The sequence below is a fragment of the Balaenoptera borealis genome (assembly GCF_965194805.1).
Source record: "Balaenoptera borealis genome assembly, chromosome: 11".
In the NCBI taxonomy this organism is placed as follows: Eukaryota; Metazoa; Chordata; class Mammalia; order Artiodactyla; family Balaenopteridae; genus Balaenoptera; species Balaenoptera borealis.
In genome coordinates, this window is record NC_138868.1 from 4,714,983 (window position 1) to 4,730,771 (window position 15,789).

The 15,789-nt window shown below is 46.4% G+C and overlaps 1 protein-coding gene across 28 annotated transcripts in view; it reads right to left on the reverse strand.

Moving 5' to 3' along the window:
* Positions 1 to 2,689: 2,689 nt before the first annotated feature.
* Positions 2,690 to 15,789, reverse strand: part of PPP6R3 (protein phosphatase 6 regulatory subunit 3) — a 130,017-nt gene continuing 116,917 nt past the window's right edge. For 17 of the 28 annotated variants that reach the window (XM_082342864.1, XM_082342863.1, XM_082342862.1 and 14 more), the window contains 4 exons: positions 14,239 to 14,389; positions 8,342 to 8,359; positions 7,958 to 8,074; positions 7,057 to 7,307 (listed from right to left, as the gene is read on the reverse strand). In XM_082342864.1, coding sequence (XP_082198990.1) covers positions 7,112 to 7,307; positions 7,958 to 8,074; positions 8,342 to 8,359; positions 14,239 to 14,389 — 482 coding nt within the window. In that variant the 3' untranslated portion in view covers positions 7,057 to 7,111. Of the gene's footprint in view, positions 4,955 to 7,056; positions 7,308 to 7,957; positions 8,075 to 8,341; positions 8,360 to 9,802; positions 9,986 to 14,238; positions 14,390 to 15,789 lie in introns of those variants that run through there. The other 11 variants (XM_082342860.1, XM_082342857.1, XM_082342854.1 and 8 more) reach the window with 4 other exon arrangements.

Genomic DNA, 15,789 nt, shown 5'->3' on the forward strand with positions numbered 1-15,789 from the left:
ACAGCTTCTCATGTTCTTATTGGTCACTTGTATATCTTCTTTGTGATGATCTGTTCAAGTCTCTTGCCCATTTATTAAATTGGGTTTTTCATCTCATTTGTGATCTGCACTTTTCTATTTTCTGGACATGAGTCCTTTGTCAGGACACACAGAGATTACTTTTCTCCTGGCCTACCTGTTCATTGTGAAGGACAGAAAAATGTCATTTTGATGGAAGCCCCATGTCTTTTCCCTTATGATTTGCGCTTTGTGTCCTAAGAATTCTTTGCCCATTCCAAAGCTGATTAGGTATTTTTGTTTTCTTCTAGAAGCTTGTGTAAATGCTTATGGTTTTAGACCTATCATAGATTTTTTGTTTTTTGGCCGTGACATGTAGCTTACGGGATCTTAGTTCCCTGACCAGGGATTGAACCCGGGCCCTGGGCAGTGAAAGCATGGAGTCCTAACCACTGGACCTCCAGGGAATTCTCCCTACCATCTATTTTGTATTAATTTTTGTATATGGTGTTTGAGAGGAGTCAAGGTTAATTTCTTCCCATACAGATATCCAGCTGCTGGTTGAGAAGACTTTCCTTTCCCATGTAATTGCCTCGGCAATGTTGTTGAAAATCAACTCACCATGTATTTGTGGGGTCTATTTCTGGATTCTATTCCATTTCATTGATCTATTTCAGGGGTCAGCAATCTTCTTCTGTAAGGGCCAGACAGTAAATATTTTGCGGTTTGCAGGCCATGTGGCCTCTGTTGCAACTACTCAACTCTGCCAGTGAATCATGAGAGCAGCCAATTAAGGGTCGGGTCCAGGAGCAAGAAGGGGCATTCCCACAAGTCCCTCAAAAGTCTCCACTCCTGTAAGCTTATCAAACGTAATTCTCATACATACCTTGGCCTGCTTTGAAACTGTCTTGTAGCTGTCAGGCTTTGTCCATCGCTACGCCTGTAACATTTCTATTGTTCTACTGGCTATTAAACACTTGATGTTTCATAGTCTCCACTCACTGCTCTACTTTGAAATCAAATTGACAAATTCTAAGAAAAAAAAAAAATTCCAGAAAGATTTGTTTGGGAGTGCACTGTAACAGCTAGTTATTAATTGAGCATTTACATAGCCGAGCATTGTTCTGTTATATATTTAAATGTGTTACACTTGATCTTCACAACTCTGTCACTTGCTAGCTGAGCATCCTTGGACAAGACTATTTAACTTCTGTGTCCCTCTTATGCACGTGTGAAATGAGGGTAACTATCTATCTCACAAAATTGCTGTGAAAAAAAGTTAATGCACCTAAAGCTTTTAGAACAGTGCTTTAAGAACTCAGTTTTCCGTTAACAAGTGGAGAATTGTACAGGAGAAACAAAACCAAACCACTCAATGCCTTACGTAAGGCAGTATGAAATAGTCAGCGGAGGGGTCCCTGCCTTTAAGCATTTATAACCCAACTAGGGTAATAAATTCAAAGGCAGCACTGTGTCGTCGGTTCATTAGGTAAGTAATGAACGATTGGTACAGATGGTAAGGACAACGCCAGCACGCACTGATTGCTGAAAATGAATGGCCGAGCCAAAAAGGTATCAGTAAGGACGGGAACAGGATCCAGAGAGAAGAAACCGAATCGAAGGAAAGAATGAACACCGGCTATGGAGCGAGACAAGGAACACGACTCCTGGCCTGTCACCCTGGTGCAAAAGCAGTGGACAATGGACAAACGAAGGGACGTAGCTCTGTCCCAGGAAAACCACCTGTAAACACAGGTGTTGGGCCAGAGCTGGCACGTGGGAGGTAGCCGACCCTGAAGCTGAAAAATGACTAAATCCATCTGCCTGGAGTGAAGGTGCTCGAGTTTTCCGGAGGTTCAGCTTGTAAACAGAACCAGAGGCTCAAAGCCAGGATTTAGAAAGGCCAGTAGGTGACCTTAAGGGGTTGAAAAGTGAGGAGACAGCACATACTAACATCTATGAAGTGTTTACAGTAAGGCAAGAACTATTCTATGTGCTTTAAGTCCATGAACTTGTGGCTGTGGTTTCCCCATCGGACAGAAAAAGCAGCTGAGACAAAAAGAAGCTCTCCATCCTGGGTGGGTGGGGCGGCCTGTGAGTGAATGCCAGCCCCGGTCCGGAGCCCACGGCTCTGAGCGCTCAGCGGGGCCTGCGGCGTCTGGGGGCCCAGGGGTGTGTGCCCAGACTAGCACAGGGGGACGTGGTGACTAGCTGGCTCTGGGGGACTGATAACAACCAGGGGGACACTTGCTTATGCAAACAGACAGAGGAGGGAAAAGGAGCAGCTGTGACACAGCCTCACATTCTGAACACCGCTATGGAACACCTGAGAAATTTTACCTCCACAGTTACCTCCTGGGGCCGGATGCCAAAACCCCAGGCTGGGGAGGTGTCGTACACGGAGGACAGACACAGCACGAGCTCGCAGCAGATCCCCTGAGCAAAGTACACGGAGCCCCTGCGCGGTGGGCTCTGGCTGCTCCCGCCGTCCGGGCAGGACAAGCCCCCGAGCCCGCGGACAGCAGGCTCTTCCCTGGGCGCAGCCGCTCAGTCTCCCCGGCGCAGGATCTGGTGCATGCAGCACGAGAGCTGGTGTCAGGAAGCCCGACCCATCAAACACCAATGGTGGTTCTCTCGTAAGGCCCCACACCCTGCCTAGTTATTAAAGCCCAAGCAAGGTACAAGAGAAGACTCTAGAAACAAAGAATCAGGCTTTATTTTGTTGTCGTTTTTTAATACAGGTATGGTGTCGTAGACATCTGTTAGTCTCGCATTCAGTACGGCCAACCCACAGAAATGAAAGTAGAAACTCAGTGAGCTTGTGCTCGCTCCTGCCCCCGGGACTGGCACCCTCCCACCCCCAACAGCCTTTGTGCTGCCCACCCGTGCCCCCTCCCTGCCACGCGAGTCGCGAGTCGAGCAGAACAAAACACCCCCCCCCCAAGGAGAAACCCTGAGTGCCCTTTCATCAGCAGTGGGTGGGATGAAACAAGACACCGTGTTTACCTTGGGTGGGATGGAGAAGCCAAGCAAATCCAGACGGTACAGGGGCAGCGCGTGTGCCCCTGGAGCCAGGCCGGTGCCCGCAAAGCTCTCTACCAGGCGAGACGAGCGCGCGCCGTCCTTCCACAGTCCCCGAGGTCCGGGTCGCACCAGTCAGCGTCCTTGAGACAAGCGAAGGGCGCCCTGTCCTCTGGCAGTGCTAGAGTCCTGGGGAGAGCACCCGAGGGCAGTGTCTTCTGGGAGGAGCTCCCAACAGAAAGGGTCCCTGAGGAGGCGCGCGAAGGCCAGGCACAGCAGCCCTGCCGTCTGTCCCAGGGGCACGGCCGACTCCACTGTCCTTGAGGGCTAGGCCTGCCTCGGGAAACCTCATGAAGGGTTTCCACACCATTTACAATGGAAAAGTAAATCAGAAATAAGGCATTAGACATTTGATTTTTTTATTTCCATATGCAATGTAATGTTTAGGCACGCTGCTTGGGATGCTATTTCTAAAAAAATCGTTGGCCATTTTTCAGAATATCCTTTTGGTTTTAAATACTGGTCAGGAAAAACAAATGATGTAAAAATACGTGAATAATTTTCTATTACAGAAATGAAAAACTGATTTGCATCTAAAAGTGCAGGAGGTGAAGTAATTTAACCCTTTCACCAGACAATATGGCAATATACAATATATTGCTTCAGCTGTTTGAGAAGGCTGTGATGTATTTTTATACTGACATAGAAAATTATAAATTACATTGAATTAGTATCCATAATCACTATATATGTACACAAACCAGTTCTTAAAAAAAAAATACACTGGTTTAGAATTTACGAGTGAAAACCTCACAAGGTACAGTAAAACAATTAACATGCTTAGGTGCCGGATTTTGATTTCTAGTTTAAAAATACTAGCCTGTAAAATGAACGCACTCTAATTCCATTAGCAGCACGAGCATTTTTCCACTGACTTGCCTAATATGATTTAGGTATGTTAGATACGCAGATTGCTCTGAAACTTTCATTGGTGTTGCTTGTTAACAAGGTAAATTTTGGTGAATGGGTTAAAAGGCAGATGAACAACCAAAACAAAACAAAAAACAAAAACAAAAAAAACCCAAACCACAAGCCATGTACACTCCAAATATTCTAGTGTTTCACCTGTAGGGATAATCAGTTCAAGCAAACAAGACTTTAACAGAACATATGGCTTTACAATAACATCAATTTATCAACTAAGTTGTAGCAATAAATACTTAATCTCTACCAATAGACTTACATTTTTTGATCCGCTTTAAACAATACAGAAAACAGTTACCAATCAAAAACTGGTTATAAAAAGAACACCAAGAATTTCTTATTCAAAATCACTTTTGTAAGTTAGAACAACCAAAATAACACTTAGAGGGCATCTCAATCCTACAACTCCTCGCCAACCTGGAAGAAAAATGAATTCAGAACTTTGTACAAGGTGAAAAATGTATGAAAACTGCCTAATACTTTGGTCACACTAATAATTGTCAAATAGTTATGTTTCAAATACAATAGATCTGTGTATTCACTTTTATAAAACTATTCTTACAGCCATTTTAACTATAGTATTACTACTATTATTACATGGGTGGCAAGATCTTATTTCACAGGCTACCCATTATTTAGAACAATACAATATAAACATACGCAAAAATTCTTGGTATTTGTCAATGTGCAATATTTGTACACTTCTGGGTTTCTCTGTACAACGTCTTAGACTCTAGAATATAAAGGTTGCTGGTCCTGATCCCTTGCAGGGTGCGTGCAGCAGCGGTGGCTCGGCGGGCCCCCGACGCAGCCCCGGACCCCGCACGGTGGCGCCTGCGGTCCCCGGTCAGCAGCAGCAGCGGCGGCGGCGGCGGCGGCAGCGGCGGCGGAGCTCGCTCATCATACGGGGCCGTTAACCGCCGCATGGCCCGGCATGCTCGACTGCTCAGTCCTGCGGGGTGAGACCAACTCCGTGTAGCTCCCCGAGGGTGGGGAGCGTTTATTCGAATACTGTCTGCGCAGCGCCTAGCACAAAGCCTGCACTCAGCAGTTACTTCATGAAATGCTTCTTAAATGAATTTTCCTAAAGCTCCAGAAAATCTAACTGAACTGCTCTAAGCTTCAGCTCCGGCGAACTAAGCACGTAGCAAGGGCTGCAGAGGAGCAGGGGCTCCGTGAGACCCACCGCGCCTCAGCCCCTCAGAAGCACAGGGACAGACTGGTCAGTGGTCCCCGAACCTTCAGGAGCTGTTTGCTCATCCCTCCTTCAAAACAGCTTTTCCTCTGTTCTGTACATTGCAATCCACATAAAATTTCACTTGATAAAAATGGGATTTTGCTACTGGGGGGTGGGGTGGGGGGGACAAAAGTTTGTAAAAGGACCAACTTTGAGAACAAAGGTGTGCACTTTAACAAACGTGCTCCCCCGAAGCGAACATCAGGGGTGACGCTGCAGGGGGTGGGGGTGGGGGGAGAGGGGGATACGAAAGGAACAAAGTGGTGACAGGGTACCCAGGACCTTCCTGCCGAACTACAATGTGACCTACATCTTATGAACGAGACTTAGGAAAAGATGTTTAGGGCTGAAATTGGGAAGCACAAGTACTCTTGAACCGGCACTCCAACTTTACAGAGTGCTTCAGACCCCTGCTAATCCTAACAGAGACCCATGAAGTCAGCTCCACTCACACAGCAGACTCTCCCTACATTCCATGGTGTCTCAATATATCACAGACACAGGCACTTGCATTCTGGAACCAGACATAACCGGGCACATGCCCTGCCTTCGCCACTTACAAGCCGTGTCTTAACCTCTCTCACCTCAGTTTTCTCCCCCTGTAAAACAACCCCCCCCAAAGAAATGAGTATACAACGTATGCAAGGTACCTGTTTGCACACTGCTGGCACAGATACCGTACATACTTGATAAATACTGAAAAATAAAATTTTGTGGCAATGAAAAGCTTTACGTGCAATAGTGCACCTCTGTCAACGTCAAAATTAACATTTGGCTGTGACAGGAACGATCTCGGTAAGACTGCATACAGAAAGTCCCAAATGGCTATCTTCATCGTCAACAGTACCGTAAATTGCTTTTAGAATGCAAATGTGACACATCAGAAAACCTACCTCTGTCCCCGCCAAGACAGCAGCTCAGATGCCCGACTGCCCTACCTAAAGTGGGACTCCTATTCCTTCATCCAGCTTTATTTACTCTTCATGTCCCTATACATTATCTGTGGGGTCTGTTTTGCTGCTGTTTTATCACGAGGCCTAAACCAGTGCCTGCTGCACTCATATGTGTTGGACGGAGGAAGGACAGGCAGACAAGTGATGGCCCCTCTTCTCCCGCTGGCTCTCCCCACCTTTTTCCTCCACTGCCTGAGTCCTGCAGATTGGGAGAGGCAGGGCTCCTCATCCCAGATGCTTCTCTGCACGAAGAGCAAGTGGGTCCCCCGAGGCAAACACTTCTGCACTCCGGAGCCCAGGAGCCGATCCCACAGGCAGGCTGTATCACTCATGCCAGAGAAACCAAGAACACGCTCCAGGAGCAACGACTCCAAAGTGGGACAGGCTAGATACCTTGTAGGCGGCTCTCCATACAAAGGAAATTTACAGGGAGACACTAGGGAGGTGACAAGGACTGCTTAGGTTTTTACACCTACAGAGGACCTCTGAAAAAAACATACCGAACCCTCGGCAAAAGAGTGACTTGCCCGACCCTTAGACGCACAGCTGGGGCTAGCTCCCCTGCAGCCGGAGTGCCACCCCGTCCCCTCCTCCCAAAGCCACCACTACAGCCGGCACGCACGAGTAGCTCTTATAACTGATCTGTTTTATACACACACACGCGTTTTTAATTACAAAAGCAAACCCCTCATCCCAGCTGTAATTTCCATGAGAGAAACAAAAGCAGGGTTTGCTACACTACGAACATACAGGTTTACTGACCAGTGAACAGAGAGTGCCCCCTGCTGGTTCCCACTGGTTACACTGCCCCTAAAATGCCTAGATTTGGGGGCGTCAGCTGAGAGGGAAAGTACTTCTCGGCAATGGCTTTAAAAGTTACTTTATTCCTTATGGAAGGAATATACAAAGTTGGATATATTTAATCAAAACAGTTCAGTCTGCGCAGCGCTGAGCGAAGGTCCTTGTGGTCCAAGGGCAAGTCCTCAACTTCCCACGCAAGCTCTGGAGCAACAGGAGGCCGCCCTCGCCCTGCCTGCGGGGCTGCACACAGCCCAGGGTGGCCCTTGGGGGCTGGGGCTCTGGCTGGGCCTGTCCCTCCAGACCACGGGCTCAGTCTAGGCAAAAGGTGACTAGACAGATAACGTCACATTTCAAATCCCCTGGCTCTAGTGGTGGGATTTTCACACTTCATCCGGACAAGATAAATATTTCGCAAAAACAAAACCAAAGAGGGACTCATCTGAGAGTTGACAGTATTTAGCCACACATATGAAAGGCTCTCCAGGAAACCCTCCCGCGTGTCACATGGACACATCTGTGGGAACCGGGCACTAGGGAGCCGCTCGTGTGTGCCTGGCAGCTGGGTGACTATGGCGCTGAGGGAACCCAATCCTGGAAGGGCTCAGTATCAGCCTCAACCTGGTGCCTCATCAAGAAAAAAAAAGGGGGGTGGGTGGGCGGGGTTATGCCAGCATGAGAGACGCCTCCAGCCCAAATAATTTCTCAAAGAGCCAGTGATGTTACTGAATCTCCAAAAACCAGTTAGTTTTCAGCTTCTGCAGTAGGAGATGAACTGTTATGTCTACGTTCTCAGCTCAGTCACCCTGATTACCATACGGAACTGAGAAAATGCTTCTGTGCAAGTCACTGAACACCTGAGGACAACTGTTAACGACCCCCCACCGCCATACCAACCTCCCTCCCAGCTCCCAGGAGACAAAGCCAGAGCAGGGCCTAGGCAGGACGGCCGGAAGCAGGTAGTTACCTCTGCTCTGGGCTGCTGGGGGGCCGGGGGGCTGCAGACTTCCCCTCTGCCGTCTCCAGGCTCTCCTCCGCGTCTTTACAAGCAGCATCTTGAGAGGTAGACAGTTTTCCTTCCTCACTGCAGTGAAGAGCACGACACGCAGCATTAGACGCCCGACGCGGCAGCAGCGGGTGGAGAAGGAGGGCGCATGCAGATGGCTCTGGAAGTCATGGCGGCCATGGATCCGAGCCCCGGGGCTGAGCATGCTCGGGGGGGATCACAGGGACCACAGGCGCGACTGGGACACCACGGAAGGGGAGGGTCACACACAAGTGGGGGCCGAAAGAGGGACGATGTAGTGCAGCTGGTGTCTGGTAAAGAATGGTCCCACGTCACTGTACATACCGGTAGGATTTCAACACTCTGAAGCCAAGTGTGCAAAACAGAAAAAGAAATGTACGAGAGTTTCAGAATACTCCTATAAATGAGGTATTTGGGGGAATAATATGTCCACGACTGCACATAAGCAAAACTGCAGACTCGGTGAAGGTGTCAAATGAACCTGTTTGAAGGAATGAGTCTTTAGTTAAAGACTTCTGCCTTCGGGGCCAAGCCCCCCATCGGCTTGCTGGCTGGTGTCACGCGAGCAGGAGGCCGTGCAGCCGGGGCCAGGACGCGTTTCTGCAGCTGTCTTCTGACAGCGCGTGAGAAGGACACGCCACGAAGGGAAAGAGAGCCAGGAACAGTGGCCAGAAAGGTAAAAACTGGTCCTGAGGGGTCAGAGAGAGGGCTTGGGGAAATGAAACATGAAAGGATGATTTTCCCCTTAGATTGCTCTTGCGGAGAAAGACAAGGAGCAAATGCTGTCAACTGTCTGTGGGCTGGGAATTTAGACTTCTGCCTATTTTGTGTCTGGCATTCCCATTTTGACACAATCCAAGACGGCACTAAATTGAGCTTTTACGGGCAGCTAAAGGTTCCCTTTGGGACAGTCCATCATTCTTAGTGTGGGGTCCTGTCCCAGATTTGCTTATGAAAAACCTCACTTTAGGATGACTTCTCGGTGGCTTTCAGACGGGTCTGGCAATTTACAAGGAGGAACGTGAACGGAAGTCTAGTTCATTACTCCTCCTAATTGATCCCCATTCTCCACTCCCTGCCCACCAAAGCGACTATCCTGATGTGTTCAATACATGTTACTTTCATTCTCGTATGTGTATTCTGAGACACATCACTGGCCTGGAACCCACACCCCGCTGCATTTATCTCTGTACCAGCACAGTCTGCAGGGCCGTCTTTTCCTGCTGCCTGTGGCACAGCACCCCACGGTGCACACCTCCTGTTCTACCGCGTTCTCACAGCGACCGGTGCCTCTGTGCACACGGCTGCAACGCTGCCACTGCCTGCTGGGGCCCCACTGGACCCGCTGGGACACTTCTCAGGGCTCTACACGCAGGAGCGGAAAATGCTGGCCATCCTTCCAGCCAGCATGCCCACCAGCAGGGCGACAGGGTTCCTGTAGCCCCAGAGCCCACCAACACTCAGCATTTCCCACCTCTCCAATTCCTGCCAGTCTAGTAAGAGGTATCTGATATTGAATGAGTTTTGAGTATCTCTTCTTAGTTTTGCCCCTTTGGGTTTCCTTGTCTGTAAACTGCCTAATGATATTTTTTGCCCATTTTCTGATTTGGGTTTTCTACATCTTTTCCTTACTGGTTTGAATATTAAATGTTAATTTCTGACTGATTTAGAGCTGTAAGCTTTTCCCCCCTCAATGTGCCATCTGCCTCTTAATTTTGTCTACAATACTATATTAACCAGAAATTCTTAAATTTGATGTAATCCAATTCTATTCTTTGCATGAGGTTTATGCTTTTGGAGGTTGCTTTGTTCTGTTTTGAAAAAGAAGTCCTTTTCTGTCCACAGGTCAGGATACACTGCATGTTCTTCTAACTACCATGAGACTCTGGCCACATCACTTAACTCCAGTATCTCATTTTCATCATCTGGAAAGTGGGATGATAGCCATGGTACTTATCTTATAGGGTCCTTGAAAGAAAGAAACGAGTTAACACGTGAGAAATATCTGGCACAGCGCTGGGCACACAGGAGGCGCTGCACGTGTGCTCTCACCCTTCGTGCTCAGGCTTCACTGGTTCCCTTGGAGTGAGCCTGCCTCCACCACCTGCTACACCATCCGCCTTGGGACTGAGCTCTCTCTCACCACAGTGGCCCCTTTAACTATCTGTGTGCTAATATCACACTGTTTTAAGTATTTTGACTTTGCAGCATGACCAGTACTGTCAGGGTAAGTCTCTTATTTAACCTTTCTATGGCTCTCTAAGCAATGTGGGAAACTTTTTATTCCACATGAATTTTAGAATATGTTTATCAAGCGTCTTAAAATTCCAACTGAAATTGTGACTGGGACTGCACTAAACTTACAGATTAATCTGGTGATGGTGGGTGTCTCTGCAGCACTGAGCTGTCCCATCTCGTTGTGATGGCCTTCACTTGTCCAGATCTTCTTCTGTGGCTTCTTTTATTAGCACTTTCGAGTTTTCTCTATAGATATCTGGGTTAAGATAATTCCTAAATAATTTAATAGTTGGATGTATTTTGTGACTGGCACTTTCCTTTTTATTATATATACAACCTAGTTGCTTATGACTGATGTAGAGAAAGGCTACTGATTTTTTAAATTGCTCTCTTGACTGGCAGCTTTGCTGAAATCTTACAAGTCTGCTACTGACCTAGTTGTAGTTGATCATTATCACCTGCAAATAATCAGTTTCATCACTTCCCATCTCATCTTTACCTATACCTCTATTTATTCTTCCTTTCTTCTTAACACTCCCCAGGACTGCCTATACAGTGGCAGTGACAATGGGCATCCCTATTTGCTCCTTCCATTAAAGTTAATGCACCTAAAATTTCTTCATTAAGTATACTTTTTGGTGTAGTATTTTGGTATTTAGCTTTTACCAAGTTAAGGAAATTCACTTCTCTTCCTGCTTTGCTCAGTGTTTTAATCATATATAGCTTTTTAATCATATATAGCTTTTTTCAAAAGCTTCATCAAAAACATCAAATGACTTTCGTTCACTCTATTAATATGCAGTGAATTACACTGACAGATTTCCTGATGCCGAACCATCCTTGCAGTCCAGGGATAAACTCTGACTGATCATTATGAATCATTTTTAGTATACTGTCAGGTTCAGTTAGCAAATATTTTATATAGGATGTTTCCATTTAGTTTGCTTGTAAGTGACATAAGCTGATCATTTCCCGTAATTATCCTTATCTGGTTTTGGAATTAAGATTTCACTGCCTCATAAAAAGATCCAGGCAGCTTTTGCACTTTTTCTATTTTCTGTAACAATTTAGATAGGAATTAATAGATTAACACGCATGAAGGGACTTCCCTGGCGTTCAGGTGGTTAAGACTCTGCGCTCCCACTGCAGGGGGCACGGGTTCCATCCCTGTTTGGGGAACTAAGATCCTGCATGCCTCATGGCACAGCCAAAACAAACAAACAAACAAACAAAAATGCGTGGAACAGCACTGAATCATTACTGTCACTGACACGAGGCTGAGGCTGACCCGTCAGTCTGCTCCTTGCTTTCCTCCACCAATAATGGCTTGTTTGTATCCTTTGTCAACTTAAAAAAGTTATTAGATTGTGTCTCTTCCTTTGATATTAGGTTCTTCCTATATCCTGCTACTGCATGTTTCTTTGCTGGTTATGGCTTGTCTTTTCATTTTATTGTGTCTTTTGGAATACTAGAAATTAAATAAAGTCAAATTTATTAATCTTTCCCCTTATGGTTTGGCTTTTTTATGGTTAAGAAACCCTTTACCATAAAGTTGTAAGACACTCTCTTATGCTGTCTTCTGAAAGTTGTAGTTTTGCCTTTCATACTTATGTTGAGAGATTTAGTTTTATTTTTCTCCAACATTGGATAATCACTATTTATTAGTCCCTTCCTTCCATACCAGCTTATGTCACCCTAACACGTAAGTGTAGGGGGTCTGTCTGTCTGTTTGTACAACTCTGTGCCTAGGTCACACGCATCACCTCAATAATAGTAAGTCTTGCTACCTAATACAGTGAAGGCCCCTCACTTTACTCTCTTTAACATGACCTTGGCTATTCTTGGCTCCCCTTGGTCTTCTCTGGGAATCTCACAATCTGCTTCTCCCTTTCATAAAAACTCCATTGGGATTTTGATGAGAAGTACGTTCATTTTACAGATTAATTTGTTAAGAAATGCCAAAGATATCATCCCATTAGCAAACATGGTATATCTCCCTATTTATTTAGGCATTTGTTTTTTTCAGTCTTAGTTACAGACAAGGTTTAACTTTTCATTTAAAAAGGGGGAGGGACACATCTAAGACATCTTGTGTTGGCTTATAAGGTGCAATTGATTTGTGGGTGCATCCAGTAAACTTGTTAAACTTTCCTCATAATTCTAATATTTACCTATAGATTCCACTGGAATTTTTTTTTTAAATTAATTAATTTATTTAATATTTATTTTTGGCTATGTTGGGTCTTTGTTTCTGTGCGAGGGCTTTCTCCAGTTGCGGCGAGCGGGGGCCACTCCTCATCGCGGTGCACCGGCCTCTCACTATCGCGACTTCTCTTGTTGCGGAGCACAGGCTCCAGACGCGCAGGCTCAGTAGTTGTGGCTCACGGGCTTAGTTGCTCCGTGGCATGTGGGATCTTCCCAGACTAGGGCTCGAACCCGTGTACCCTGCATTGGCAGGCAGATTCTTAACCATTGCGCCACCAGGGAAGCCCTGGAATTTTTTATGTAGAAAATCATAACCTACGAACAAACAATAACCATTTTATCTCTTTCAAATCTGTTTTTATTTATGCTGCGTGTGCTAAGACCAGCAGCACAGTGCTGAAGAGACGCAGTCACTGCAGGGTTCGCTGTCTGGGTCATGTCTTTGAAGGGACTATTTCTTCAAAATAATGCTTCACCGTTAAGAATAAAGTCTGCTGTAGACTTTCAGTAGACACTTTTATCAGTAGCTATTTTCTATTCCTAGGTTGCTAAATAGTCACAAACAACTTTAATTTTTATCAAATGCTTTTCTGTCTATCTACCGAAGGTCCAAAGGGTTTTTATCCTTGTATCTGTGAATTACCTTCAATAATCTTTACAATGTTATAACATCCTTACATTCATGCGATACATCCTTGGTCATGACTTAAAAACACATTGCTGGATTTGGTTTGCTGGCTTTTAACTTTAAAGTGTTCTACATATAGACCCACACATGAAAGTAGCCTACAATTATTTTTTCTTTCATGCTTTGCTTGACTTCATGAGTTGGGAAGCATTACTTCTCGTGATCTGAAAGGGTCTGTGTAAGATGGAGATCAGAGCTCTAGGCACTGGTTTAGTTGCAGTCTGTAGGTTTTGATAGAACTTTTTCATTACTCTTTCAGTTTTAAGTTTTTCATTTTCATTATGATTCCTTGTTGGCCCATGAGTTTAGAAGTGAGGCTAATTTCCAAATATGTTTTTTTAAAGCTACCATTTTGCTACTGAATTCTGCTGGCTGCATTATGTCTGGAGAAAATGATCTGTACAGTACCAAACCTTTGGCTTAGATGGTCCAAGCTTTGCAGCCTGCCTGTATCCAGTGCAATTCCTATCATGGCTAGAGATTGTCAGTTTTTTATACTCATGTATTTTGAATCCATCAGTGTTCTGAATCTACAGTCTCCTAAACACTATTAAAACGGGAGGGGTGGGACTTCCCTGGTGGTCCAGTGGTAAAGAATCCGCCTTCCAATGCAGGGGACGCAGATTCAATCCGTGGTCAGGGAACTAAGATCCCACGTGCTGCGGGGCAACTAAGCCCGCGTATCACAACTACTGAGCTCGCGCACCTCAACTAGAGCCCGCGTGCTGTAAACCACAGAGCCCGCGTGCCACAACTAGAGAGAGAAAACCCGCACGTCACAACTAGAGAGAGAAAACCCACACGCCACAACTAGAGAGGAGCCCGCGTGCCTCAATGAAGACTCAACGCAGCCATGAACAAGTAAATAAATAATCTTTAAAGAAAACGGGGCGGGGGGCAACACTTAACGACCCAAACTCCATCTCTTTGTTAAGATTCAATGAATTTAACGGAGATATTAGAAAGAGGTCAGGTTCATGTCTGAACCCACATTTGAATCAAATTAAAGCTGTTAATATCTGCGGTCTCTCTCCCCTCCGCCTCCCCCTCCAACAACCTGAAGCTGCCAGCACACTGTAGCCCTGGTTACCTTTTGAAGACCGCGGTTTCTGTCTTGGCATCCACAGTGAGGCTCAGAGTTTCCTTCACGCCGCCATTCATCACTGTCTCAGTTACCTTGTCTGTATTTTCTGCATCCTCCTCTCCATCAGAGCTGGCTTCCATGGCCACACTGCCTGGCGCTGAAAAGAACACACAGCTGAGCGTCACGAACACCTGTGCAGACCCAGCCACCCAGCGTTACCTCTACTGCTTGAAGAAGAAGAAAAGTGACATGATCTGCCTGTTGCTGCCTCTTGGCGATGCCCACAGGAGAGAAGCTGCATGGGTTCCCCGCAGCGTAGGACCGGTGAGTCCCCCCCAGTCTCCCCAGCTACCCGCACACCCAACTTTCTCCCAGCCAACTCTCCTGCCCCTCACGTTCTCCAGTTCCCAGCGCAGGACAGACGGGCGGTCGTATATTCTACAACCACAACCCACCAGAACCCAGTTCATGGTTTATCCATGTACCCTTCTCATTCATCCTTCTCCTCTCACTTGTCCCACACTTGGGTCCTATTCTTTTCCTTTTTTAAAGTTACCTTTTTGTGGTTCCCTGTGGATTATTTCTTTGTTCTATAAGAGGGAGCCACGTGGTATACTGGTTATGAGTGTAGGCTCTGAAGTCAGACTTCCTGAATTCACACCCAGCCTGACCACCTTACCACTTACCAACCTCAGAGCCCGGGGCAAAGCACCCAGCCTGCGCCTGAGTTTTCTTATCCACAAAATGGGGGTATATGAAGCCACCTATAGAACCGCTGAGGGATAAATTAGGTCATCTATATAGAATGTTTACAAAATACTGATTTCTGGGTTTATTAATTTCCTGCCCCTTGGTTCCTGTGCCCTCTACCTGTACCCTCATTTCCTTTTCTCAGGACTGACTTCTCTGTTTCCTCCACATCCTATCCACGCCCACTCCTCGCCCCCTTTACTAACCTCCGCGCTCTCCCCCCACCTCCCATGCCCCTCATCAGGTTGAAAATAGTTCAGGGCCTATGCAACGAACAAGTGCATGTTTTGAAAAAGACAGCCACTGGATACCCTTGACCATTTCATCTATTCACAAAGGTGGGAAGAAAATAAACCACCACAGAGCCTGAAATGTGCCCAGACATACACATATGCACCAAGAAAGCAAACTCCAAGGGACGAAAGAACTGGGTGCAAGATGGGCTTGGCGCACACATGACTAGTTCTGGTTTTATTCACCCTGGGTGCTGTAAGCTAGGCCATTCATCCTTTCTGGGCCTGTTTCCTTTCGTGTCTTGAGGGAACCGAGTGACTGGTAACTTAGATCCCTTACTGCTCTAGGATCAGCATGCTGTGGTTCTGGCAAACATACACAACTTCTTTTCCTCAATAGCCCTGAGCACATCAGACCCACCATCTCATTTTCCTGGGTCCTTGGAGCCCCTGGACTTTTTTAAAAACCTGCTCTGTGGACAAAGACAACTTTTCCGATCTAGAACACTCAGCATAAAGTTACAGTGCGAACAACCACCACAGGAGCGGCCCACAGGCCGGGCCCCGGCGCGCT